Genomic DNA, 26,353 nt, shown 5'->3' with positions numbered 1-26,353 from the left:
ATGAATAAATAAATAAAATATTTTTTAAAATAAAATATGTTTCTTTACTTATTAGGCGTTGGAGCACCCGACGTCGTCACTGCGCCCGGGGATTATTCTCGGGGGCTAATCCTTTGCAGAGAACCAGTGTGAATTCTAGAGCGGTTGTATACTTTAGTGGGTAGAATGAATTACTAATTGGCTTCTGAACCACCTTGATAGAAATAAGACGACTTTGTTTTTGCTTTATCAAAAGCAGTTCTGTTCCTAATTCTGGTGAGGCGAGTGTTTATTTTTAGCGAAGGGGACAACTGCCAGGGCTGGATGGCTGGAGTCTACGGACTGCTTTTAGTAGGAAGGAAACCACAAGAAATGTTTTTTTTATTTTTTATTTTTTTGAAGATTTTCAAATGTATTTATTCATGAGAGACACAGAGAGAAAGAGACGCAGAGACACAGGCAGAGGGAGAAGCAGGCTCCATGCAGGGAGCCCGATGTGGGACTCGATCCCGGGTCTCTAGGATCATGCCCTGGGCTGAAGGCGGCGTTAAACTGCTGAGCATCCCCCACCCCACCGCCTGCCCACGAGAACATTTTTTTTTCACTTCAATTTTTTATTTTTATTTTTATTTTTATTTTTTTACATTTTTTTCACAAGAACATTTTATTTATTTATTTATTTTTATTTATTTATTTTTTTTACAAGAACATTTTAAAACCATCCTCCAACCCGGTCTGACCAGAGAGCTCTCAAAATTTCATGACAAAGCATGTTCTTGATTAAAAACTGTAATCACACGAGCATTTTGTAAACCGCTTGAATAAAGAAAACTCCAAAAGCAAAAATGGGATTTTTGAGGCATAGGTCCGATGGCTGTTCACGAAGACCTAAAAATAAAACTCAAAGGCAAATCTAACAACCATTCGTTTGTATTGAAGAATTTATTCTAGTTGGTGTAACCTGAGTGGCATTTTTCATCCCCTAAACTCCTTCTGTGCCAGGAGTAGAAAGAGATGCTGTGAAAGCCCTTCCCTAACTGTAATCTCTAGACTGAGATTTGTTCCGTTTGCTTTTCAGGCTCCGTGTACCACTTTGATAAATCGACTTCATCTTGCATTTCTACCAGTGTTCTTCTTCCGGACCCATATGAGTCGGAGAGGTAAATTTTTTTTTCCTTGTGGTTTGAATGCCATTGTTATGGGAAGTCAAATAGCCCGAATGGTGGAAACTAATTCTCCTCTGTGGCTCTCTGAGCAGAAAAAAAAAAGTGTTCATATATCCTGATGAAGAGTGTTTTTATGCTTATTTAGAATCTGTCCCGGTGAGAGTTTCTCCACCTGTAAAGCACAGAGCAGCCAGGTGTCCGTCCCAGAAGGAAACATCTACATCTAGAGCACCGTCGGGCCCGGCAGCCACTAGGCCCTGCCCAGATGTCCCCTTTCTTGGGGGCCCTGGTGCAGCTGAAGCTACAGCCACATGCTGGCCTCTAGGGAAGCACCTCGAATGTTACTCCATAAGGCTCTAGCCTGGGCAGGAACCAGGATGCCTCCCTCACCAGCCCAGCTGAGGGGGTCTGGACCACAGCCTTTAGTCACTAAGGGAGAACAGGTGTGAACAAAAGACGGTAAGAAGCCTGAAAACATTCCAGCTCACAAGTGACAGGCTTCTGATTCTATGAGCTGGCTCCCCAAGTGCCCAGGCCCATTCCATTTCCTCTTCTCTAGACTCCAGGTCTCCATCCTTGGTCATTGGTATGACTTTCCCTGGTACCCTCCTCCCCTAGCAACTGGCCTGTGCGGAAGAGTGCCACCTGCAGTTGGTTTTCTCTCTGCCTCGCTCTTTGTAAGCATGGCTCACAAAGGAGGACTTCCACCCGGGAATCCCTGGGTGGCTCAGCGGTTTAGCACCTGCCTTCAGCCCAGGGCATGATCCTGGAGTCCCAGCATCGAGTCCCACCTTGGGCTCCCTGCATGGAACCTGCTTCTCTCTTTCTCTGTCTTTCATAAATAAACTAAAAAAAAAAAAAGGGATTTCCTTCACTTTTTCTTCTATTTCCACCTGAAAAATAGGCCTCTTCCCTGGTTGAACTGACAGGGCGCACACCGCAGCGTCCCAATGAATGCATGCCCTCTTTCCAGATACAGAGCTCTGCTCCGTTTACAGAGGAAAACACAGTAGCACGATTTTCACATTTATCAGTCTTTTTTGCTACTGTTGTGATGATGCTGTACAATGGGACCCTCAAAACTAGCAGTGGTTTAGGGGCACCCAGGTGGCTCAGCGGTTGAGCATCTGCCTTAAGCTCAGGGCGTGATCTGGGTCCTGGGATCGAGTCCCGCATCAGGCTCCCCACAGGGAGCCTGCTTCTCCCTCTGCCTGTGCCTCTGCCTCTCTCCCTGTGTCTCTCATGAGTAAATAAATAAAATCTTTAAAAATAAACAAATAAAAATAAAATAGGCATAGGATCCATGTAATAAAAATTAAGGATGCCCAGTTCCACCAGAGTCTTTACATCTTAGTGCCCAAAGAACTGAAATACTTGTTGATGGGGCATGTGCTGGCCTAGTAAATCCAGTTCGGTGATCATGGAGTGCTGTTTTCTTGTAAACCAGGGATTGGCAAACTTTTTCTGTAAAGAGCCACATTGTAAATATTTCAGGCTCTGTGGGTCTCTACTGCAACTGCACAGCTCTACTTCTGCAAGCCAAAGCAGCCATAGACACTAAATAAATAGGTGTGGCTGTGTTCCATAAATCTCTATTTACAAAAATGTGCAGCTGCCAGATTTGGCCCAGGGGCCATAGTTGGTAGACCCGTTATAAACTCTTTTGTTGGGAAGTGCTTCCTGGGTATGCCTTACTGTTTGTCACTCTTTAATGTGAAAGATTCATCTTCGGGCTTAATTAAAACGGTCCTCCCCTCCTATTTGGCATTGACAGACTCGGGTACAGCTTTAATTATCTTGGAAATGTTTTACTTGTCCAGGAAGACAGTGAAACTACTCATTAACTAAAAACATAATTTAAAAAAAATATAAAACCTTATATCAAACACTGAGTTGCTTTATGAATACAGTGAAACCACGACCCCCTCCCTGGCCCCATGCAGTTGAAAATCCACATTTAACTTTTGATTCCCCAAAAACATAACTACTAAGAGCCTCCTGTTGACTGGAAGCCTTACCAATCACGTAAACAGTTGATTAACACATATTTTGCATGTGATTCGTTTTATACACTGTAGTCTTACAATAAAGTCAGCGAGACAAAAGAAAATGTTAAGAAAGTCATGGGGGGAGGGGGTGCCTGTCTGGCTCAGCCAATAGAGCACACAACTCTTGATCTTGGGGTTGTGAGTTGGAGACCTGCGTTGGGTGGAGAGATTACTTAAAAATAAAACCTAAAAAAATAAAATAAAATAAAATAATAAAATTAAATTAAATCAAATTAAAATAAAACCTTAAAAAAAGAGAGAGAAAAGAAAGTCATAAGACAATGACATTTGAAAAATTGCATCTAAATGGACCCGCACAGTTCACACCCATGCTGTTCTATATAATAATCCCCATATTAGCGAGCAGATTTTAAACACCACTCTGAAAAGATACATGAGCACTAATTCTTCCATTTTCAGTGCCAAATATTGTGATTTAACTTCCTTCCTTCCTTCCTCACGGGATTCCTATGAACTGATGCTTTGGGTTCAGTCGCCTTACCGGTATTTTGGTGGTTGATGTAAAGAGTGACGGATCAAACTAAAAGAACCATTATTTGACTCTTTTTTCTATTTAGGGTTTATGTGGCTGAATCTCTCATTTCCAGTGCTGGAGAAGGACTGTTTTCAAAGGTAGCGGTGGGACCTAATACTGTTATGTCTTTTTATAACGGAGTCCGAATTACACACCAAGAGGTGAGTGGGGTGGAGGTGGAAAATGGATTGGTTAAAGGGCTCGGTTTCAAACACTCTTCATTTTCCTGTTAGCCCCTTTACTTTCATACTCGCTAGAAGTATGAAGAATAAAGTCTTTCTTTGTAACAGTGATGGGATAATGTCTTATCGCAGTCTTTGCTGTAGCAAAAATACCATACACTGGGGCGCCCAGGTGGCTCAGTCAGTTCAGCATCTGCCTTGGGCTCAGGTTGTGATCCTGGGGTCCTGGGATCGAGTCCTGCATTGGGAAGCCCTGCTCCGCAAGGAATCTGCGTCTCCCCCTCCTCTGCCCCTCCCCACCCCCATTTGTGTTCTGTCTCTCTCTCTCTCAAATAAATATATAAAATCTTAAAAATACACTGGGTGACGTATAAGCAACAGAAATTTATTTCTCACAGTTCTGGAGGCTGGAAGTTCAAGATCAGTGTATCAGCAGAATTGGTCATCTGGTCAGAAACCGCTTCCCGGTTCATAAAGGGCTCTCTTCTCATTGCAGCCTCACGTGGCCGGAGGAACAGGGGAACTCTCTGGGGTCTCTTTTAGGTTTCACAGCTATTTTATAGAGAGTGGGAGGCACCCGTCAACGAGACAGCAATTGCTTTGTACTGTCTACACCCAGTGTCTGAAAAAAATGGAGATCCAACTGGACTCTGTCAGTAATTAATCTATGACCTTGCACAGGGTGCTTCCTAGGAAGGCCTCCTACTTCTGTTTGTGCAAAAGTCCTACAGTAGCCTACATCCAGCCAGGAAGGCTTCTATTGCCAAAAAAAAGCTAAAAATAAAAAGCTAAGAATCATCACCTCTTGCCTTTAAAATATAATCTTTGTTGTTTTCCAGAATTCTTAGGTGTTTTTTGTTTTCGCTTCTTCATGTCACAATTACCTTCCTGACACGTCCACTTGAGGACAAGAGGGTCACCGCTTGAGCCTGGCTTGTAGTCTCCATCTGGGCTCACTTGCATTACGCGTATGGGACCTGGGCGTGTTGCTCATATCCCTCAGTCAGGTCCCCCCCTTTTCACTTACTGCTAAGGGATGCTAAGGGGGGAATGCCGTGAAACAATCCAGTTTTTGCCCCTTCAGAGGCATCGTACAGACAGAGATGCTTGGCACCCAAACTCAGTACCCCCTGGTGATGGCCGCGCCTCGGGTCGGCCACCTGGCAGTCAGGTTCAGCGTATGCAAGGTGGCTCAGACTATTGCCATGCGGTCTATTAATTCTAATATTTCACAGAAGACAAGAAGGAAGCCCAGAACGGGTGAGCCACTTGCCCAAGGTCACAAATATGGGAACTAGCAGCGTACAAGCAGGATTCCAAGTAGCAGAATCGGGCTCGGGGTAGAACTCCTGCTGTGCTGTGCCCTGGACATGAATGAGGCACCGTCTTTGCCTCATGGCATTTACATCCCGTTGGGGAGGGACGCCTGGGTGGTGCAGTCAGCCGGACTCCTGTTTGGTGCAGGTCCTGATCTCAGGGTTGTGGAATCGAGCCCTGCATCAGGCTCTTTGCTCAGTGGGGAGTCTGCTGGAGACCCTCTCTCTCCTTCTCCCTTTGCCTCTCCCCACCCTCGCTCTCTAACGTAATAAATAAATCTTTAGATCCTGCAAGGATATAATAAAAACACACAGCTAACGGCAACATAAGGTAGATGGCACCAAGTGCCAAACATCAGTATCCTATGACAGGCCTGGGATATTAAGACCCAAGATTTTTTTCACTCCCACCCCTGCTGTATCCCCTGCACCTAGAACAGTGCCTGGAGTATGATAGGCACGCAGCAAATATTTGTTGAATGAATATCAGATACAAGTAAGAGCATCGTTGTCATTTAGGGACAGGAGAGGCAGCTTACCTCTGGGAGTCAACAGTTCTATATAAAAGTGTGATCCGAAAAAAAAATAATAATAATAATAAAATAAATAAATTTTAAAAATAAATAAAAAAAAATAAAAGCGTGATCTGAAAAAAAACGATAAAATAAATAATAGTAAATTTAAAAATGAATGAATGAATGAATGAATGAATGAATGAATGAATAAATAAATAAATAAATAAATAAATATAAAAGTGTAATCCGAGGGGCGCCCAGGTGGCTCAGTCAGGTAAGCACCCGGCTCTTGGTTCCAGCTGAGGTTGGGATCTCAGGGTCATGGGATCGAGGCCCGAGTGGGACTCTGTTCTCAGCACGGGGTTGGCCTGTCCCTCTCCCTCTGCTCTTCCCTCTGCGCTCTCTCTCTCTCAAATAAATACAATCTTTAAAGAAATTGTTTTTGATGTAATCCTGCTTGCTCCAAAAAACTGCTCTGCTGACATCACCAGGTCCTGGGGTGTGGGCTGGAGTGGGCAAGTGGTTTGGAGAAGGGAAGCCTGTTAGCACACTGCAGAGTGAGTCCCGTTGTAGCCAAGAAAGCGCGGTGGTAACTGGTGACGCTGTGGCCTGGTTCCCGTTGATGTTCTTATTTTTGTTTTTCTGTTGCCTCGTCTTCTTCACAAAGGGAGGGGTGTTGAAGGGATTTGGGGGTTGATCTGAGAAGCAGCTACAACCACAGGAGGCAGGAGCACCCCACAGGCTCCCCCTGACGCCGGGCAGCAAGAGACGGGATGACCGCCCTGCCAGAGATGGCACAGGGGCCACCATCCAGAACAAGAGGGGGGCAGGGAGCTCCCAGGAAAGAGAGGGCGCTTGTGCGTCTGAGGGGACCATCCTACAGTGAGGAGTCTCTGGCCCAGAGAGCTCCAAAGGACAGAGGCAGCCTGGGGCCTTTCTGGGGCTGGGCTGTATCTAACCTGCTAGTAGACGTGCCGTCAGGTGTCCCGGGGAAAGCAGGCCCTAAGTGGCTGACACTCTGCTTGCTTTGGACTATTTTATTTTATATTTTTTTCAAAGATTGTATTTATTATTCATGAGACTCACAGAGAGAGGCAGAGACACAGGCAGAGGGAGAAGCAGGCTCCCTGCGGGGAGCCTGACGTGGGACTCGATCCCGGGACCCCAGGGCCACGCCTTGAACCAAAGGCAGATGCTCAACCACTGAGCCTCCTGGGCATCCCTGTTTGGACTATTTAAAAAACAATCAGACGTGTAAACATTTGAGTTTGGTGTTGGAGGGCTTTCGAGGTGACAGGCCTTAGCCTGAAGAGAGAAACAACCTAGGGCTACCTGGTTATATTTTCGTGTGTCTTTGTAAGAGACTCTAAGTCCTTTATTTCACGTGAGGGGAGCTAGACTCCGTACGTAACACGTGGAGCTGGCTGGTGCTCCCCCGCCTGGCTCTCCCCATCGACGGCCAGAGGGCTGCCGTGGGTTTTTTTCATGTACGTGAAACGGAAGGATAAATGAGTTCGTACTGCTGGTGTTCTCTGAGGTGTGGGGAGAAGGGCCCCCTCTCATGTTTGCTTTCTCGTGTTCTGCAGGTTGACAACAGGGACTGGGCCCTTAATGGAAACACCCTCTCCCTCGATGAAGAAACGGTCATTGATGTGCCTGAGCCCTACAACCACGTGTCCAAGTACTGTGCCTCCTTGGGACACAAGGCAAATCACTCCTTCACTCCTAACTGCATCTACGACATGTGAGTATGACACCGAGCTGCCCAGGCCGGACCTGGGCCCCAACCGCCCGGGCCCTGCGACTGGGGAGGGCATGTCAAAGCTGTGATCCGGCCCCCAGGATGGCCACTCGTTCTGAGTCCCCGAGGCTCCTCTCCTGGGGGGCTTCACGGTTATGACCTGAGACTCAAGAATCCCAACAGCCCCTTCTCTGGCCTTGGTAGGCTCACAGGTGCCAAAGGGCTTAGAAGAGTAGAAATGCTGTGGAAATAGGACCCTTTGTGGTTGCTGTGTCGTTGGTGCTTTTTTTTGTCCTGGTCTCTAGGAAATGAAGGAATGAAGGGTGGTGTTATCTGAAATATTAAAAAAACTAAAATTAAAAAAAAAACTAAAATTATTCTGCATGAGGGAGATGAGTGAAGTGTTTTACGTGAAAGGAAGGAAGAAAATAAGATGCTAACCTAGAGCACGAGGTCTTAGTGTTGGAAAAGACCGATAAAATCAAGAGTCCCCATTACTCAACAATAAAGAGGAAAGAAATGCTGTCACATGCGACAGCGAGGACGAGCCTTGAAAACGTTACACTGAGTGCAAGACCCCACGGTGTATGATCCCGTTGATAGGACTTGCCCGTCACCGCGGGATTCACAGAGACAGGGTACAGATCTGTGGTTTCCCCAGGGAAATGGGGCTGATGGTCAACGAGAATGGGGTTTCTTTTGAGGGTGGCGCAGTCTGCTAAAAACTAGGCAGTGGTGATGGTTGCCCACCTGAACCCCCCTGAACTGCGCACGTCCAGTGGGTGAATCCCAGGGTATATGAATCGCATCTCGACAACGTGGTCATTTTAAAAAGTCCAGTAGTCCTGCCTCTTGGAGTGTGAGCCTCCCCTTCCAACTGCTCGCTGATCCCAAACTTGTTGTAACCCTCCATTGATGGGGAGCTTCCTGTTGTGCACGAAAGCAGCTATCGGGACAAACTGAAATAGATATCCTGAAATTAGCTTTCGGGCTCTGATGGTTAAAGGGTTCTTTCCGTGGAGGGAGCCCAAATGGCTTTCCCCGTAATGCCCCTAACATCCTGTGCCTCCCGTTATTTCCCTACGCACTCTGCCAATCTGTCTTCAACACAGAGGCCCCACAAATATTTCAGGAGTTTTCATATATGCCCCCTGGATGGTCTCCTCCCAAAGTCCAGGGTCTGTTCTTGAAGGGTACGGTTGGCATGCCTCGTCCCGTCGTCACCGGTCCCCTTAGCTCAGCCCCAAAATGCCAGGCACCCCCAGGCGGCTGCGTGCAACCTTTTCTGCTCGGTTGCAGCCTGCCGTCCCTCCGTCTGTCGCTCGTTAACAGAAGCAGGATCAGATCGTGCACGGTGAATCCGTAGGAAAATGGCCAGGCTGTGCATGTCCCTTCTCGCGTCCCTGAGACGCCTTGGAGATTGTTCGGGCAGTGAGTTGCTCTCCTCGGCAGCCGGCAGCAAGGGCTGAAGCTACGACCTCTGTTTAAAGGGCAGGTCGAGATGGCAAAGCACATGTGTCGTGCCAAACGAGACCGACACTGGTCCTAACTCCAAGGCCTTCGTGGCCACCGTGAATTAGGCCAGAGCATCGTTCCAGGCTGCACGCAGCTGACCAACCACCTTTTATTTTATTTTAAGAGTTTATTTATTTATTTATTCATGAGAGCCAAAGAGAGGCAGAGACACAGGCAGAGGGAGAAGCAGGCTCCGTGCAGGGAGCCCGACGGGGGACTCGATCCCGGGTCTCCAGGATCGTGCCCTGGGCCGAAGGCAGGCGCTGAACCCCTGAGCCTCCCGGGGATCCCCATTACCAACTACCCTTTAAAGCGGTGCTAACAGTGACAAATGCTACTTAGACTACTCTTTTCAGCCAGATTAGTTCTATGATTTCATTGCAAGGATCTGTTTTTTTCTCACCAAAGAGAAGGGCACACAAGGAGACGAGGGAGGGGAGCCGTCTGTGCAAAACCAAGTCCCTGCACGCCTCAGGGTTATTTCCTTCCAGCCCAATGCGAACAGTTAGTTATTGGGGAAAAATAGGAAGACTACCCTGAAAACACAGTAAAATGTAAAATTCAGATACCAAGTCATGGCATTCTTTTGCTTGGACCGTCACTGGTGTGATCGTGCGCTCTTGGACATCAGCCCAGCGATGTCCCCATAGAAGCTGCCGCCCGGCGCAAAATGCCGAGTGGGCGAGCAGACAGGGACTGCCGCCCCAGGTGTGACTGGACACGCGGACCTCGCAGCCACGGCGGCCAGGTGTCCCTAGTGGCCGTGCCCTAGGGCCACCGGGGAGAATGAGCACCTGAGATTGGGTTGTTTCTTTGCAGTCTGTCCTTTTTCTACTCTTTGAAGATAATGACGATAAGCAGGAAGCTGCCCGTAAAAGAGGATTATACCAGAAGCACAAGCAGGCTTCTACGGAATTTCGTCAGTATACGAGAAGATTAGCTACAGCTCCATTCAGGGGGATTATCTTTTAATGCAATATTTTAATTTAGAGGGGTCCCTGGGTGGCCCAGCGATTCAGCGCCTGCCTTCGGCCCAGGGCGTGACCCCGGGTCCCGGGATCGAGTCCCATGTCAGGCTCCCTGCATGGAGCCTGCTTCTCCCTCTGCCTGTGTCCCTGCCTCTCTCTCTCTCTCTCTGTGTCTCTCATGGATAAATAAATAAAATCTTTTAAAAAATTTTTTTTAATTTAGAGACAAAGAGTTGTGATTTTTTTTTTTTTTAAGATTTTATTGATTCACGAGAGGCACAGAGAGAGGAAGAGGGAAAAGCTGGTTCCCTGCAAGGAATAGGACTCGATCCCAGGATCCCGGGATCACACCCCGAGCCAAAGGCAGAGGCTCAACCACTGAGCCGCCCAGGCGCCCCCCAGAATTGTGATTTTTAATTAGGAATTTCCGAATCCCTGATTCGTGGATGTGTGTGATGGAGCACAGCGTGAGGAGTCTGTGCGCATGCCCGCTCGCACACACATGTGCACGCGTGGTCACTAGGAGAAACTGAGTCCTGGCTTCGTGCCAGGCACCGTGTGAGGTGCTTCACCTGTGGGGCCCTGTCTCTCCCAGTGACACCTCTTCCACGACTCGGATTGCTCGGATTGTCGTGAACCTGCAGGTGAGGAAAGTGAGATTCGGGGAGATGGAAGTGAGCCTTCCCAGACGGGGCGGTCATAGTGCGTGGATCCGGGGTTCACACCAGAGTCTCTGATCCCAAGTCACGTGTCCTTTCCAGGCAAGATGACACCCAAGTGAGGTGGACACAGACACCCCCTGGGATGCGGGCGAGCTTGTTTGGTCCTTTGTCCTTAAGCCACAGACAGGCTCCTCCCCCCCACCAACAGTAGGAACCAGCCACGTACTCAGTGTCACGGCCCATGTGCCGACCTAACTCAGGGCCTGGAAGCTTCTCCTGCAGCGTCTCGATGTCCTTTGCTCAAAATGTGACTTTATAAATGAATGAGATTGACTTGACCAGATGCATATAGAGATAAGGCGAATTTCTTTCTGGCCATGCCTTACACGGGCCCGTTTGGGGGTTCAGAAGCTGGCAGGTGAGCTAAAGCCGTTGTTCCTCATTTATCTGCTATTCTCTGGGCAGGGGTTGTAGGGGGCAGCCAGGCCGGGAGCCTCTGGCGGAGGAACAGGCCTAACGCCAGCCCTGCCTCGGGTCCCGGGGTGCTGAGGCTGCTCCCTTCGCGAGGTGCTTCACAGGGAAATATTTAAAAAGCAGGTTGGCAGAGAGGTTAGGTCTAGGCTTTGCTCCTGGAAAGGAATCTTCGTCTACTTTTACGCCAGAGGATGATAAATGCTTCCTCTGTGGGTATAGGGCGGAGCACAGAGTTCTTTGCTTTTGAAAATCCAGGAGGCTCTTCCTTCAACCTCCCAAAGCGCCCTGGTGAAGCCGTGCCCATGGGTGCAGCCCGGTGACCCGACGCTGCGGGCCAGAGGAGCTGGAGTGTGGACCAGCTCCGCTGGATCCAGTCGCTCACGAGGCATAGGTTTCTGTTGTTGCCCAGGCCCGTGGGATCCTAAATACAGAGTGCCCTGTATGGTCAACGAGGCAGGGGGCGCAGTGCGTATGAATCACCCGCAGGTGCTGAAGGGCAGACCCCAAGCCAGCAGGTGTGGGGGGGCCGACCTGCGCCTCGATGGGCAGCGCCCAGGTGGAACTGGTGCTGGCCCCCCTGCAGGCCGCCCTGGACGTGGTGGACGGTGGCGCCCCGGGAAGGGCTCCCGGTGATCCCTCCCCCTCCCCTCCACCCGCACCCCCGGGCTTTGCCTCTAAGCTCCCTGCGGCCCTGCAGTGACCGTGCGCTCTCCATGTCTAGGTTTGTGCACCCTCGTTTCGGGCCCATCAAGTGCATCCGCACACTCCGAGCCGTGGAGGCGGACGAGGAGCTCACGGTTGCCTACGGCTATGACCACAGCCCCCCGGGGAAGAGCGGGCCTGAAGCCCCCGAGTGGTACCAGGTGGAGCTGAAGGCCTTCCAGGCCACCCAGCAGAAGTGAAAGGCTCCGCCCTGGGCTTCGGAGACCCCGACTAGAAACTCGGATCTATGCACTACGTTTTCCGGCAACGGGACAACCAGGGACTGCTCGTGCTGTGACATCACATCCTCTCACTCTGCGTTAGCAACGACTTTCTCTCGCATACTAACTAGGTTTGACTGTATTACTCATGCCAGATTTAAAATTAGCTAGCCTCGCAGCAGCGTCCTACCGAGAGGTATTGTCGAACACTTGACACAGACGGCGTGATGTTCTTGGGTGGTTCAAGTCTAAATCTGTACCACGCTCAGATGCCAAATGATTAGACTGAAAAAAAAAAAAGGGAAAGGGGGCTTTTCGGTCATTTTTTAGCCGTGGTTTTTCCACGGTGTTTTTTCCCTACGGTCGACGTAAAGTGTGTTTTCACACTTGCGTACGCGCCGTACGGAGGGTAGAGAATTACTACATTTTTATTCTCTAAATGTAGTATAATTCGCCTTTTAACCTTTGATCTGTATCTTGCAATAGAATGGCTTCGTTTTTTTTCCCCCCCAGCGAACAGAACCCCACTCTTCAACCCATTTCACCCCTCGGTCCCATTCTCTTAGATCTGTCTTTTACAAGAGAAGAAAAACTTCCAAATGGATTTCGTGTCCGTGCCAGTGTGTAGGTCTCTCTGGCTCTTTCTATGATCATTGTTTCATTATTATGTCCTAATATAAAGAACTGGCTCATAGGGCCGGGGTATTTTATTATAGAACTATTACTCTCGCATGTAAACAAAGATACCTTTGCTTTAAGATGTGAGAAGAGATGAATTTACTTTGCGTGCATTAAGTTATGGGAGAGTTGTAATATATACTTTTAAGAAAGGAGAGAAGGAAATTAGTATTTCTAAGCAGTAACCGTGGCAATTTTGCAATATCTTCAATTAGTGCTAGTAATTTCCTCTCCTCGGGTACACACTAAATGTACATAACCTAGAGCAGTCTGGCTTGTGGCGCAGTGCATTGAATTCAAAAGTCAAATCGCAAACTAGGATTCTAACGCAGAATTGAAAAGTTGGGGTTGGGGGGTGTTTAATCGCTACTGTTAGGAGAGACGTACCGATCACTAGGTGCAAACCAAACCTTACCGCTACCAACTCTTCATTATTGTAATCTCAAAGCACTAACCTGCTTCAAGGCCTCGTGAATTAAGAGCAACACCTGTGTAGTTTGCAAGCAACGGTGTCAATAGCATTTCAGCCCTTTTGCAAGCCATGTGTAATCACAACTGCAAAAATCAGGAGAAAACCCCTGTTTTTTAGTTTAGCTAGTTAGGTGTGTGACGTATCTGGGATTGCTCTGAACGGAGTCTGAGAGTCTGGGGCGTCTGTAAGCGCCCTCCCCACGTGCCATGGCCGTGTCTTCTTCCGATGCCTTGACAAGGCCGCCGGGAGCTGTGGACAGAGCCAGTTGCTCCCACCCGCAGCTGCCAGGGGTGGCACCTGTCGCCCGAGCCACTTGGGTCTTGAAAGCAAAAGCCTCCCAAGCCACGGCCGCCGGGGAGCTCTGGCCAAGCGGGGATCGCTTGCTGGGAGCGAGACCAGTAAGGAAACGGGCAGGCAGGAAGTTTGCTGGTTCTGGGCAGGTACACGTCGATCTGCGGAAGACTTTAACCAAAGTGCTTGATCCGGGGCTGCCCCGCTCAGGTGGCCCCTGGGCCCACAGGGCCGCCCTGGAGACCGGGACGGAAGGGGCCCTTCCCTCCTTTGCAGGCCCAGGCTTCCCGGAGGCCCTGTCTTCAGCAGCGACCGCTGCGCAAGGCCAGGCCAAGGGGGCAGCGGGGGGCCGGGGGCCGGGGGGAGCCCATGGTTCCCACGTGGGGAGTTGTCAGGGCTGCAGGGGGCACCGGGCGGGGTTTGCGATGGCCGCGCAGCAGGACAGGAGGGCCTCATTCTGTAGAGAGAGACCGGTCCGTGAACTGTGACGGCGGGCCCGGCTCGGGGCTCGGCTCTGGCGGGGCTTTCGGTCAAGTGCGTCCCAAGGCGAGTGGCTGAGCGTCTTCAGGAGCAGGACGGCTTCCGGTGGCCCCAGGCCCTTGGCTCGTGAGGCCGGGCAGGTGGCACTGCCCCAGCGGCGGGGATTCCGTTCCTGCCGAGGCTGCGGTGGGGGGTGACTTCCGTCCCGGGGGGTCGCTCTGATCACCCCACTCGGATGGAATCCATCCGCCTTTCCTTTTTGTCTTTTTTTGGCTACAAGGGCTCCAAGAGTTGTAGGTAGGAGTGAACCAGCCAGTGCGTCTTCAGGTTAGACGGTGAAGGACGGCTCTCGGTCTGAACCCCAGCAGTGTGTGTGACCTTCAGACAAGTCGGAGGAGACAGTCTCCCTGCCCCCCGCCTCTCTGCTTGTGCCTTCTGGGCTTTTCTTTCTCCCGCCCCACCTCTCTGCCCTCTCCCTCTGAGGGTGACAACGCTGACGTCGTGATGCCCTCCGTCCCCTCCGTCCCTGGCCCGAGTGGCTCTCCTCCCCGTGTGGACTCGTGCCTCCACCCTGTGTCCCCCCTCACACACTCCCGGGTGGAAGGCCTGTCACAGACAGGAACCCGGGGTGGGGAGGGGGGACCCCGAGAGTCCCCGCATCCCGCAGGTAGGTCAGGACGTCGAGGGGCCCGTGAGGTATCGTGGCGAGGAGGGAAGGGCCTTGTTCACTCACCCGGCGGGGAAGGCCTCGGGGTGTCTCATGCGACAGCAGCTTTACGTGGTGGCGGAAGGGAAGGGGTCACGAGCATGGTGACCTGAGCAAGGGCCCTGTGGTAGGGAGTGGAGAGGGAATGGCTGCCCGGGCCAGCCCTGCGAGCCTCGATCTTTCCTGAGCAGCTGCCCTGTGACAACACGTTAGCTCGAGTTAGGGTCGGGAGAGGAAGTTCTCTGTGGGAACGTGTCCCCGTAGGGCCCCTCGGGTGGCTTCTGGGACAGCAGGGGTGGGGGGGAGGCCCGGGTTCCTGCCACAGAGCAGGACGCGGGGAGGCCTGACGTGAAGAGGCCAAGGCAGGGGCCCAAGGTGCGCAGTGGCTGTTCCTGTTCTTCCTTTAACCTTCCTCCTGGTCGCCCCAAGAAATGAGGCCGGAAATTCGTTTTTCAAGACCTCTTTGAACCCCATTGGGGGGGCGGGGGCTTGTGTTAAATGTACTTGCCCCCCGGGGGTTCTTCACACTTGAAAAAACCGATTTCCTGGTCACCCACAACCTAGAAGGGCCAACGCGGGGGCCGGTGTAACCACTGACGACATGGAACCATTAAAATGGCAGGAAGTGTGAACAGTGAATTCAAGGGTTGGCTTCTCGGTGAGACAGTACGTGGCACTTTAGAAACTTTCCTTTAATACGTAAAATTTTGAGTCACTCACTGCAAAGTGCATTTAAGATCTTCCAAGAAGGTAGACGTTTCCGTTTCGCCTTGTTTTGAAAACCGTTGCCTCAAGTTTGTGTCTTACTTATGAGTAGTGGTTTAGAACCCAGGCCTCTTTTTTCTTTAAAAAAAAAAAACAAAAAAAAAAACAAAAAAAAAAAAAAACAAGCAAAACTATGTTGCAAGACTGATCGTTGTGACGTTTCTTTGCCACAGATCAAAGGTTCGCAAAATATTCTTGAATTTACATCTACTTGAGTTCCCTTGACTCGGTGGTTTTCTCTTTGACCTTTCCCTTCCGGAATTCGGAGCCTTGGTGTCACTTTTTTTTTTTTTTTAATTTTAAAGATACTAAATTCTACTGGTTTTGTTTTGCCAAATGTGTGCATACATATTCAAAGCAATGAAACGATTTCAAGCCATACAAATACCACAGGGACGGAAACCCTTTTCACAAATTTTAATGTGTTTGTATGTAAATAGATGTTTGTATGAAATATTTTCATGGTAGAATGAATATATTTAAATGAAGTTGAATTATTCCAGTGCTATTTAAACAAATTAACGAAATTTTTGGTGAGAACTCTCTGAGTCTATTGAGATATACAATGCAAGATCAATTGTGATTTTTAAAAATCAAAAAGCCTACACATGGCTCTGACTCACGGCAACTTCCGTGCGTTGTTGCACCTGACCCGGAGAGAGCTGGTAGGCTTCCCCAGTGCCTCAAGCCGCTTCCTGGTGTAAGTTAGGTGCTCGTGGAGGTGTGTCCACCTTTACGTGACATCACTCCGGCCTCGAGGGCCCGCGAGTGAATCAGAGGCATTAGAGACACTGGTGCAGTTATCCGGAGCACAATTTCTTTGCAGGGCAGCAGAATCAGAAGCCAGACGTGGCCGCGTGAACCCGGAGCTGGGTCTGCTGGCCGCCCTCCACCGCCACCCTTACTGCCTAGCCACACGTGTCAGGGAGGCTGCCCTCAGTGGAGTTGGGGTTCAGACCCCGGGGTGGAACTTCACGGTCTTGCCAGCAGGCCCTGCCTCCTGACCTCCGCCTCACCCAGAGGAAGGGGGACGGCGCAGCTGGCGGGGGGCCCGTTTCTCAGCACAGTCCATTTCCTGTCTCAGCTCTGGGAGACTATGCACCGAAGCACCAAACTCCAACCAGAGAGAGACGTCCTCGGATAACGCAGATCCTTGCTTCCTCTGTCTGTGACTTTACACGCTGTTGTTAGAAGTCGTTTTAATATCAAGACCAATCACATCTCTGGGACATACCTCCCAACTCTCCTGACTCTTACCTTACTAGAACACTCCTCTATAATGGTATGCAACTTGACTGGGTTGTTTTGGGGTTTTTTGGTTTTTTTTTGTTTTTGTTTTTTTTTTTGTTGGTTTGGTTTGGTTTGTTTCTTTTCCCCCCACTCTGCTTTGGTCCTGGATATAATGAAATGATAAATAACGACAAATTTTCACTGTGTATACTAGCAATATGTACACACATGCCAATGTATCCTAACATAGCGACTCGGTTACATTTTGGGTTACTATTAATTAACCTCAGTTCTTGTCTTGGGAAACCACAGGGATGTGTAATGCCTGCTCTTCATTGAGGAAATTAGGTTCGTGGTCTGAGCTCCCTCCTTCAAAAGGTTTCCTCCTGGGTTTTCTATGTTCTCTTTTTATCCTGAAATGCATTTATTAGGTTGTGAGGTATGTTTAAGGATTGGAACCTAGGGGTGTGCTTTCAGCATTTATTGCAACCAAAAGTTAACCCCATCACAGTTAACAAAAGATTGGTCTTTCGTGGAATCTGAACTAAATCTATGAGCCTTATTCAATATCTATGATTCTATGATTTTTTTAAATTATGGGAAATTAATGAAAGATGTTTACATGAATAATGTTTGCCCTTACTGTGTTATGAATGAGTTTTTTGTAGTGTGTCTGGGTGCATGTGCAAGAGAGTAGGAAAAATGTTTCTGAAACAAAACTTGACAAATATTTGTAATGAAAAGTAAATTTAAAGATTGCTATAATTGCGCTATAGAAACAATGCAAGTATTAAACAAAATATACAATCATCTGTCGTTGTCTTCCTTTGGTCATTTAGGGCAGAAAGGCAGTGACTTTCTTTTTCTCTCTTTTTTTTTTTTTTTAGATTTTTTTTTTAAAGGTTTATCTATCTAAGAGAGAGAATGAGTGGGGCAGGCGGGGGGCGGGGGAGGGCAGGGGGGGGGAGGGAGAAGCAGACTCCCCCTGAGTGGGGAGCCTGGCTCAGGGGCTCGATCCCAGGACCCTGAGATCATGATCTGAGCAAAGGCGTCTAGACGCCTAACCAGCTTAGCCACCCGGGCGCCCCATTATGACATGTTTACCTATAGCAAGCTTTACATTTTGAGTTGTTTTAAAATGTTATTAGCTATTTACCATTTTCAAAGCAGGAGAAGAGAGGAGGGGTGAGGAAGGGCGGGGTCTGGGATGACTGGGAGCTTTATATTTATTTAGCATGACTCCACATACACCTGTGAATCCAAAAGAATTATCAACATCAGCCCAAAGGGTCTAGTGGATTACATAAATGTTAAGGGCATTGAATGTAAGTGAAGTGACCGGGGAAAGAGCTGAAGGATGGGAAGCTTCAGCTCATGGTTTAAAGAAGATAATGGGAATTTTATTAAACGTGGTAGATTTTGGCAATCTTAGGACAGCTTTGAGCTGAGGACACCGGGACTCCTTTATTCCTCCCCAGATCACAGCTGACGTTCCCAAACTCACCCCTACCACGTTCCCAAAGAAGAGGAGCCCACAACAGATACGTAAAAATCGTACTTTGCGACCAGCTGCACCCCGTGCCCAGGGACCCAGAGCGGAGGATCCCAGGAAGCCAGGAGTTGCTAAGGGAGGCACATTTGGGCATCAAGCAGGGGAAGCAGCCGTGGGACCTCCTGCTTTACCCTCCCTCCCTCAGTCTTTGATTTTATCCCACTTCCTTCCATCCAAGGAAGGAAAGGGAAGCAAGGAAGATGACTAAATCCAAACTGACGCTGGATCGGCTTCATCACTTGGATGGGGACACATCCGTATGTGGATCTTTAAGGCAGAGCTTTACCTACCGACACACAATATTAGTATTCTTGCTCCCTGAGGGAGATAGAGGGGGATGAGATTAAAATTTTAATGCAAATGGGGTAAGTCTAAGAAGCTACAGTCTCAAAAGCCAAGCATCTGGCAACTTCTTGGGCCTCAAAACTGGTGTGGAGTCAAGGAGGGTAGGATAAGCTAAGGTGAGGAAGATTGAGACCAAATTATTTTATTTTTAAAGATTTTATTTATTCATGAGAGACACACACAGAGAGGCAGAGACACAGGCAGAGGGAGAAGAGGGACCAGATACAGGACTCGATCCCAGGACCCCGGGGTCATGCCCTGAGCCCAAGGGAGATGCTCAACCACTGAGCCACCGGGTGCCCCAAGACCGAATTATTTTAGTCTCAGGAATCGTCGCACATATGCCTCTCACTAAATCTCTGTCTTTAGGTTTTAATATTCCAGACTGTTCCACTTCCTGGTTCATAATAAACTCGAAATTATTTCAGTGGCCATCTCCAGAGTTGGAGAAGTCATCCAGAAGGATTTTATGCTGTGCTCAACATTTTTTTCATGATTCTATTTAGAGTATCGTGGGAAAAAAAGAAGCACAAGAGGGAGGAGCTTCGGAGGCAGAGGGAGAAGCCGGCTCCAGGACTCCATCCCAGGACCCCGGGATCATGGCCTGAGCCGAAGCCATACACTAAATGACTGAGGCTCCCAGCTGCCCCTGTGCCCCACGTCTGACTTCAGCTCAGCATCCGACTGCTGTGCGGTGGTTCAATAAGGAAGCTCTGCCCCAAAGCTATTTTAGAAAACAAGTATTGCCTTTGCCATAAAAGGATAGTGCTAACTCTGCAGCAGTGTATTGGTGGTGGATGTTTTTCTTAACATTTTGTTGCTTTGTTGAAAACCTAAAGCCATGGTTTTGACATCAGAGCTTGACTTCTTATCGTGTACATGGAAAAAGATGAAAAAAAAATAGAAAAAGGTGAATGGATTTCTCTAGCTGGCCACTAGGTCTTTACTTCAAGGTAGCAGAATGCTTCCAGCTTCAGGCCACAAAAACCCAACTCAGTAGGGCCTAAGCACTAAAGATTCATCAGCTCACATAAGACCCCCACAGAATGGGGCACTGTTGAATGGCCCTGGAGCTGTTGAGGCAGCAGCCCCGCCAGGTCCTTCCATCTCTGGCTCTGCGGTCAGGCTCGCCCCCAGGGGCCGGCCCCCCTCACACTCACAGCATGGCTGCTGCAGTCCGGGACATCACACCCACCATCCGGTGCGTGGAGAGGGGGGGTCTCTTCTCTCTACCACTGAGGAAATCTAAGCAAATCACTGGCAAGGGCCGTGGGGTGCCATGACTCTCTGAGGGAGGCACAGGGCTGTGTGGAGAAGTGTGGGTGGCCGGAACCACGCTGGGGTTTTCCCAGCAAGAAGAAAGGAGAAATGACAGCTGGGCTGACCCCCCACGGCATGCGCCTCATCTGCAACCCAGGTTTTTATTTCCTTCAGAAAAGAAAGGAGGTTCGACTCTTTAAATAAATAAGTGGATTTTTCAAGAAATTAATTCACATCCATTTAGAGAATTCTCAAGTGGTGGGAGTGGGAGGGCTTCTACGAAGATTCGTTTGGGTAGAGTTCACAAGGCGGGTTTAGATATTTAGATGATTTCTTAACAGCCGGGGAATACAGGTGCTGCTATTATCCCATTTTACAGAAGGGGAAACTGAGGCGCAGAGATGTTAAGTGACTTTAGTCTTTTTTTTTAAGATTTTTTTTATTAAAAAAAAAGATTTATTTATTCATGAGAGACACAGAGAGACAGAGGGGCAGAAGGAGAAGCAGGCTCCATGCAGGGAGCCCGACGGGGACTCGATCCCAGGACTCCAGAATCAGGCCCTGGGCAGAAGGCAGATGCGAAACCGCTGAGCCACCCGGGGATCCCCAGTGACTTTAGTCTTAATTGAGTGATAGTCATGGAAGGCGTCCTCCCTTCCCTTGATCATTTGCTTGGCCAACCAGTCCGCCACGGTCCCCTCCTCCGAGCCAGTCGGTGGGACATCCAGACCTGCTTCCCACCCCTTTCTGCCCAGATCCAGGACTCCCACTCCCGCCTGCCTGGATTTCAGTTGCAGCTTCTCCATCCCAGCTCATTCCACACCTGCACCCCATGAAGGCCCATCGGTGACCAGGCTTCACCTTCCTGCCTGGCCTTGGTGGGACCTGGGGCGGGGGGGCAGGGGGGTTGGGGCACGTGCTGGAAGGCTCTACAGTCAGACCGGTCTTTTGCTTTGTACTTTTGGTTTTTCCTATTTTCCCCCATCCCTTCCCCTCTCCCTTCTGGCAACGACTAGTTTGTTCCCTGTATTTGTGAGTCTGTTTCCATTTTGCTTGTTCGTGTTGGGCATGTGTGTGTGTGGTCTGGCTTGATTTTTTAGATTCTATACGTAAGTGAAATCATACGGTATTTGTCTCTCTCTGCCTGACTTAGGTCCCTTCACCTAATACCCCCGGGGCCATCCCTGTTGTCACACGCGGCGGGACTCCACTCTTGGTCATGGCCGAGTAGTGTCCCACTGTGTCCGCATCCCTCCGCTCCGGCGTCCATTCAGCAACCTGTGAGCACGTCGGGGTTTCCGCATCCTGGCTCTGGCAAACGATGCTGGAATGAGCAGGGGGGTGCATACGTCTTTTCTTTTCTTTTCCTTTTTTTTTTCATGTGTCTTTTCAAATTAGCATTTTGGTTTTCTTCAGATAAATACCCAGAAGTGGAATTGCTAGATCACTTGGTAATTCCAGTGCGATCCTTTGAGGAATTTCCGTACCACATTCCACGGCGGCTGCGGCGTTGACCCTCGCACAGGGCCCAAGGGTTTTCTTTTCTCCGCATCCTTGCCCACGGTTGGTTTTTTCTCATCTTTTCTGAGACAAGCCCTCCTGCTAGGCGTGAGGCGATGGCTCATTGTGGTTTTGATTTGTATTTCCCCGCTGCTTGGTGATGCTGAGCATGTTTTCCTGTGTCTGTTGGCCATCTGGGTGTCTTCTCTGGAGGAATGTCTATCTAGGTCCTCTGCCCATTTTTTTTTTATTGGAATGTTTGCTTTTCAGTCAGAGTGGTTTTATCGGCTTTGCCACAGGTGACGTTGGGTTTCCAGCCGCACTCTAGCAAACGTGGATAAAACCACCTGCACAGGGTTGCTTTGGAACCGAAAAGACGGAGTGATGCATGCTATGCTCCCTCCCTGTTCCCTCCTCCACCGCAGACACCTGCACCTCCCTCTTTTGTTTTTTAAAGATTATTTATTTATTTATTCATGAGAGACACAGAGAGAGGCAGAGACACAGGCAGAGGGAGAAGCAGGCTCCATGCAGGGAGCCCGACGCGGGACTCAATCCCAGGACTCCGGGGTCACGCCCTTGGCCGAAGGCAGACACCAAACCGCTGAGCCACCCGGGGATCCCATGCACCTCCCTCTTTTGAAGTACAGGGCTCTCTCCCCTTAGGCACCTGTGCATGTCCTCCTCCCAGATAGCAGCCTGGCTCCCTCCTCCCTCAAGCCTTCACTGAAAGAGGCCTTCCCTGGCCGCCCACTTGCAACCCCCTCTTCCCCCCCGAGACTCCCCAAAGCAGTTTACCGTCCTTTCTCTTCTCTGCATCCCATTGTCCCCATCCTACCATGTAACGCGGTCGTCAGTGACGCCATGAGCTCCAGGTGGCGTGGGTGTCACCCGCTTCATTCGCTGGTGGGTCTTCACCAGCTGCAGAGCAAGCGCGCAGGAAACTGAGCGAACAAGGCCCGGGAGACAGTAGATGACAGTGGTGAACAGAACCTTGGCTCCGTCGTGCCCTGTGTGACTTAACTCCTCTGTGCCTCAGTTTCCTTAATCGTAAATTCGTAAATCTTACGAGTTTTGTAAAAAAAATAAATAAATAAAAGATTGTGTTTGACCCGCGGGGGCCCTACTGCTTCGGAAGCTTCCAGGCACAGCCGAGGCCCTGCCCAGGAAGCTCAGCTGACTCTTCAGGACCTGCCCTCTCAGGACCCCTTGTCTGGGGCACCTGGAGGCCGCCGCCAGGTGTGCACTGCACACTCTAGACTGCACATTCCCGCTCCCTTCTCAGTGACAGGCTTTCGGGGAGCAGCAAGGGCATCTGACCCGATGCATACAACCAGGCTCCCAAGATTGGATGTGACAATGACTGGGCTAGGGTGTCTTTATTTTAAGGCTCATGCTCTCAGTTTGCTCACCTGTTCAACATCGGTTTCTTAAGCTTTGCCTTCGAAGGGTCACGATTCTAGGACATGAACAGCTTGGCCGTGAACAATAACAAGTCCCTGCCCGTGAAGCCTCCGTGTGCGGGGACCCTGGGCAGGGAAGGGCCATCCGTGCAGGGAAGTGCTGCGGGACAGGGGAGGGGGAAGGAGTGTGGGAAGAGGGGTGCAGGGGCCAGATGGGGCAAGAGAGATCAGGAGGCCTCCGGAGGAAGGCAGAGCACAAACCAGGGGGTCTGGGGGAGAGTTTCTGGATGCAGGAGGGGCTGCAAGGAGCCAAGGCCTGAGGTGGGAACTTGGTGGAGTGTCCAAGGGCAGCCAGGAGGCCAGGGTGGATGGCGAGGGCAGGATGGGGTGCACAGCTCGACGCAAGAGCAGGAACCCAGATCCCTGGGGCCTCAAAGCCACGTGAAGGACTTTATGGATTAACCCGGAGTGTGATGGGAAATCGCCAGATGCCCTGAAAGACTTTTGTCTGTTTTTAGAAACAAACCAGCTTTGTGTAACTTAGTTTCCTACAGGTTCCAGAAACACTTCGGATCGTCATTGCTGTTAGTCCATCCACTGGAGTACCCTGGGCAGAGAGCGGTTAGACCTGCAACAAGAGGACTCTATCGCTCTGGCCGCTAACAGGTGGGGAACAGACTGCAGCGAGTGTGGGGCCAGGTGACAGCAGGGAGAACTAGATGATGGTGGAGGGCAACAGAAGGGACGGGACGAGGGGTTGAGTCTCAGACATCCCGTAAGGCCAAAGACAACAGGACTTGTAGAGACAAGACGTGGGGTTGTTTTCCAAGGTGTATTTTATTATTATTTGGGTACAGTGAGGCCGGCATGACAGGAGACAAGCGCCTGAAAGATGGTTGGGAGCCTGGGTGGCTCAGTGGTCAGGGCGTGACCGCGGGGTCCTGGGATCGAGTCCCCCGTCGGGCTCTCTGCAGGGAGCCTGCTTCTCCCTCTGCCCGTGTCTCTGCCTCTCTCTCTCTCTCTCTCTCTCTCTCTGTGTCTCATGAATAAATAAAATGTTTTAAAAAGAAGAGAAAAGGGATCCCTGGGTGGCTCAGTGGTTTAGCCTTTGCCTTTGGCCCAGGGTGTGATCCTGGAGTCCCGGGATCGAGTCCTATGCAGGCTCCCTGCATGGGGCCTGCTTCTCCCTCTGCCTGTGTCTCTGCCTCTCTTTCTCTGTGTCTCTCATGAATAAATAAATAAAATCTTAAAATAAAATAAAATTAATTTTTTAAAAATTAAATTAAATTAAAAATAAAAAGAAGAGAAAAGAAAGACAGTTGGTTACTCACAGCTCCCAAGGGAGCGGGAGGGCACCCCGTGGTTCAGGTGCTGCCGGGGAGGCCCCACAGCGGGAAGGATCACTGCCAGGCCCAAGGGAGCAGAGGAGACCGTGGACAGGGACCTCTATCATGATTTGGGGGGAAGGAACAGGCAGGCAGGGTGAGCAGCCCTGGGACTGACTACTTTGGATAATTTCAGCAGCTCTGGAGGGCAGGAGGGGCGCCTTCAGCTGCCCCAGGGGACAGCAGCCTGCCGGGCAAGAGCCTGCAAGGGCCGTGTACGAAGAAGCTGGTTGTTGCGCATGTAAGAGGCATGAGCCGTTTGCTGTCTCCAGGAGTTGTAGCCCAGGTGGCCAAAGCCTCACGTGTCCAATGACAGGACAGAAGGACATGCTGACACACTGGGAGGTTAGGAGTCGAGGCCAACGCTGAATTTTGGTGTAAACAACTGCAAGGATGGGGTGACCGCTTGCAGACTACCTTCTGTCTCTGTCTCCACCCCAAGCCACATGCCCTCTCCTCTAGGCCCCAAACCACCCAGTCATTCTGCATGGGCAGCTCCCTCTTGTGGTAGGGGCCTGGTAGCCTTCCCGCCTGAAGGGCTGAACGCCAGGCTTCAGCACTAGGGGGGCACTTGATGGGATGAGCACCGGGTGTTATGCTATATGTTGGCAAATTGAACTCCAATAAAAATAATAATAAGAGGGATCCCTGGGTGGCGCAGCAGTTTAGCGCCTGCCTTTGGCCCAGGGTGTGATCCTGGAGACCCGGGATCGAATCCCACGTCGGGCTCCCGGTGCATGGAGCCTGCTTCTCCCTCTGCCTGTGTCTCTGCCTCTCTCTCTCTCTCTGTGACTATCATAAATAAATTTAAAAAATTTAAAAATAATAATAAAAAGGTCGGTTTAATACATTTCAGAGACCATGTAACCCCCGTGCGGATGTCTAGCCCCAGCAGCGGGTTGGACTCGACTGACCAAGTGAAGACACCACGTCCAGGGCTTTCTCAGTTGCCGCGTAAGCCCAGGTGTCAAAAGAGCCAATAAAACGTTTGAAGCCTGCAGTCAACTACGTTGAACAGAACTTGTTTATTTTTCAAAAACAAAAGCATTTCGTGTCGTGTAGCTCTTTAAAATCTCTATCTGGCTAGAGCACAGTTTTCTGTAAAACGTGGGTTATAAACTCATTAGTCCTGAATTAATCTAACCTTGTACTTCCCTGGCCCATCACTTCTTTCTCTCTCTTTTTCTTTTCCTTCCTTCCTTCCTTCCTTTCTTTTTTCTCTTTCTTTCTTTTTCTTTTCCTTCCTTCCTTCCTTCCTTCCTTCCTTCCTTCCTTCCTTCCTTCCTTCCTTCCTTCTTCCTTCCCTCCTCCCTTCCTTCCTTTTTTTATGAGTCAACCATGATTTGTGAGAGGGTCATGGATCACCAGGGGACAGAGGTCACTTTCTAGTGAACCATACGCACAAACCATGCAGAACCAAATGAAAATATTTAAAACTCTTTCACCAATGAGCAGCTTCCTGAGCTTCTTCTGATCTCTAGACTCTAGCTCATAGCTGGGGCAGAGGAATATATTTTCTCCAAAGCAAGAGAATCTTAAGCAGCTTAAAATAAAAAATGGAGTCATAGCCAATTTTACATTTAAAAATCTATATGCTTGGGCAGCCCGGGTGGCTCAGCAGTTTAGCGCCGCCTTCACCCCAGGGCCTAATCCTGGAGACGCGGGATCGAGTCCCACATCGGGCTCCCTGCATGGAGCCTGCTTCTCCCTGTGCCTGGGTCTCTGCCTCTCTCTCTCTCTCTCTCTCTCTCTCTGTCCCTCATGAATAAATAAATAAAATCTTTAAAAATAAATAAATAAATAATAAAAACAAAAAATATATGTGTATATTTATATACCACATGAAGGGATATGCGCTGGGGGGTGTCCGTCCATACCTACCAAAATTGGTTCCCAGAAGGAAAACAATGTATCCCAGTTGAATGCAGATACCAGAGAAATTTCTCAAAATCTCTTTACCCAGCAGAGCCAGTCAAAACTGAGCCTCTGGCCGTGCTGGGGGGACTCCCAGCCCCGAGGCCGTGGGGAGCGCAGCCGGGAATCTGGACGCGGGGGGCTTCTGAGCAGCCGCCGGCTCCTTCAAAGTGCGGGCCGGGTTCCGGGTCCCGGGTTCCGGGTTCCCTGTTCCCCGGGAGCTCCGGGCGCTCCCGTGGTGGGCCGTGGGCCGGCCTGGGCATCCCAGCCTCGGAGCCTCTGACCCGCGAGCTGTCAGCCAGAGGGAGCGCAGGGAGAAGCCTTAGAAAATGCGGCTGTTCTCTAAAA

General features: G+C 50.0%; 1 protein-coding gene across 2 annotated transcripts in view; it reads left to right on the top strand.

The window, feature by feature from the left end:
- SETD7 (SET domain containing 7, histone lysine methyltransferase) overlaps positions 1–25,384 on the top strand; it is a 57,342-nt gene extending 31,958 nt beyond the window's left edge. Inside the window, exons 5-9 of one of the 2 annotated variants that reach the window (XM_055317012.1) lie at positions 1,058–1,139; positions 3,772–3,889; positions 7,328–7,485; positions 23,251–23,372; positions 24,948–25,384. In XM_055317012.1, the coding sequence (XP_055172987.1) occupies positions 1,058–1,139; positions 3,772–3,889; positions 7,328–7,485; positions 23,251–23,332 (440 nt within the window). In that variant the 3' untranslated portion in view covers positions 23,333–23,372; positions 24,948–25,384. Of the gene's footprint in view, positions 1–1,057; positions 1,140–3,771; positions 3,890–7,327; positions 7,486–11,822; positions 17,457–23,250; positions 23,373–24,947 lie in introns of those variants that run through there. The other variant, XM_055317011.1, reaches the window with a different exon arrangement.
- The last annotated feature ends 969 nt before the right edge of the window (positions 25,385–26,353 follow it).

The sequence above is a fragment of the Nyctereutes procyonoides genome, unplaced genomic scaffold (genome assembly GCF_905146905.1).
Source record: "Nyctereutes procyonoides isolate TBG_1078 unplaced genomic scaffold, NYPRO_anot_genome, whole genome shotgun sequence".
NCBI lineage: Eukaryota > Metazoa > Chordata > Mammalia > Carnivora > Canidae > Nyctereutes > Nyctereutes procyonoides.
The sequence above is the reverse complement of the archived record's forward strand: the minus strand, read 5'-3'. Positions and strand labels throughout refer to the sequence as shown.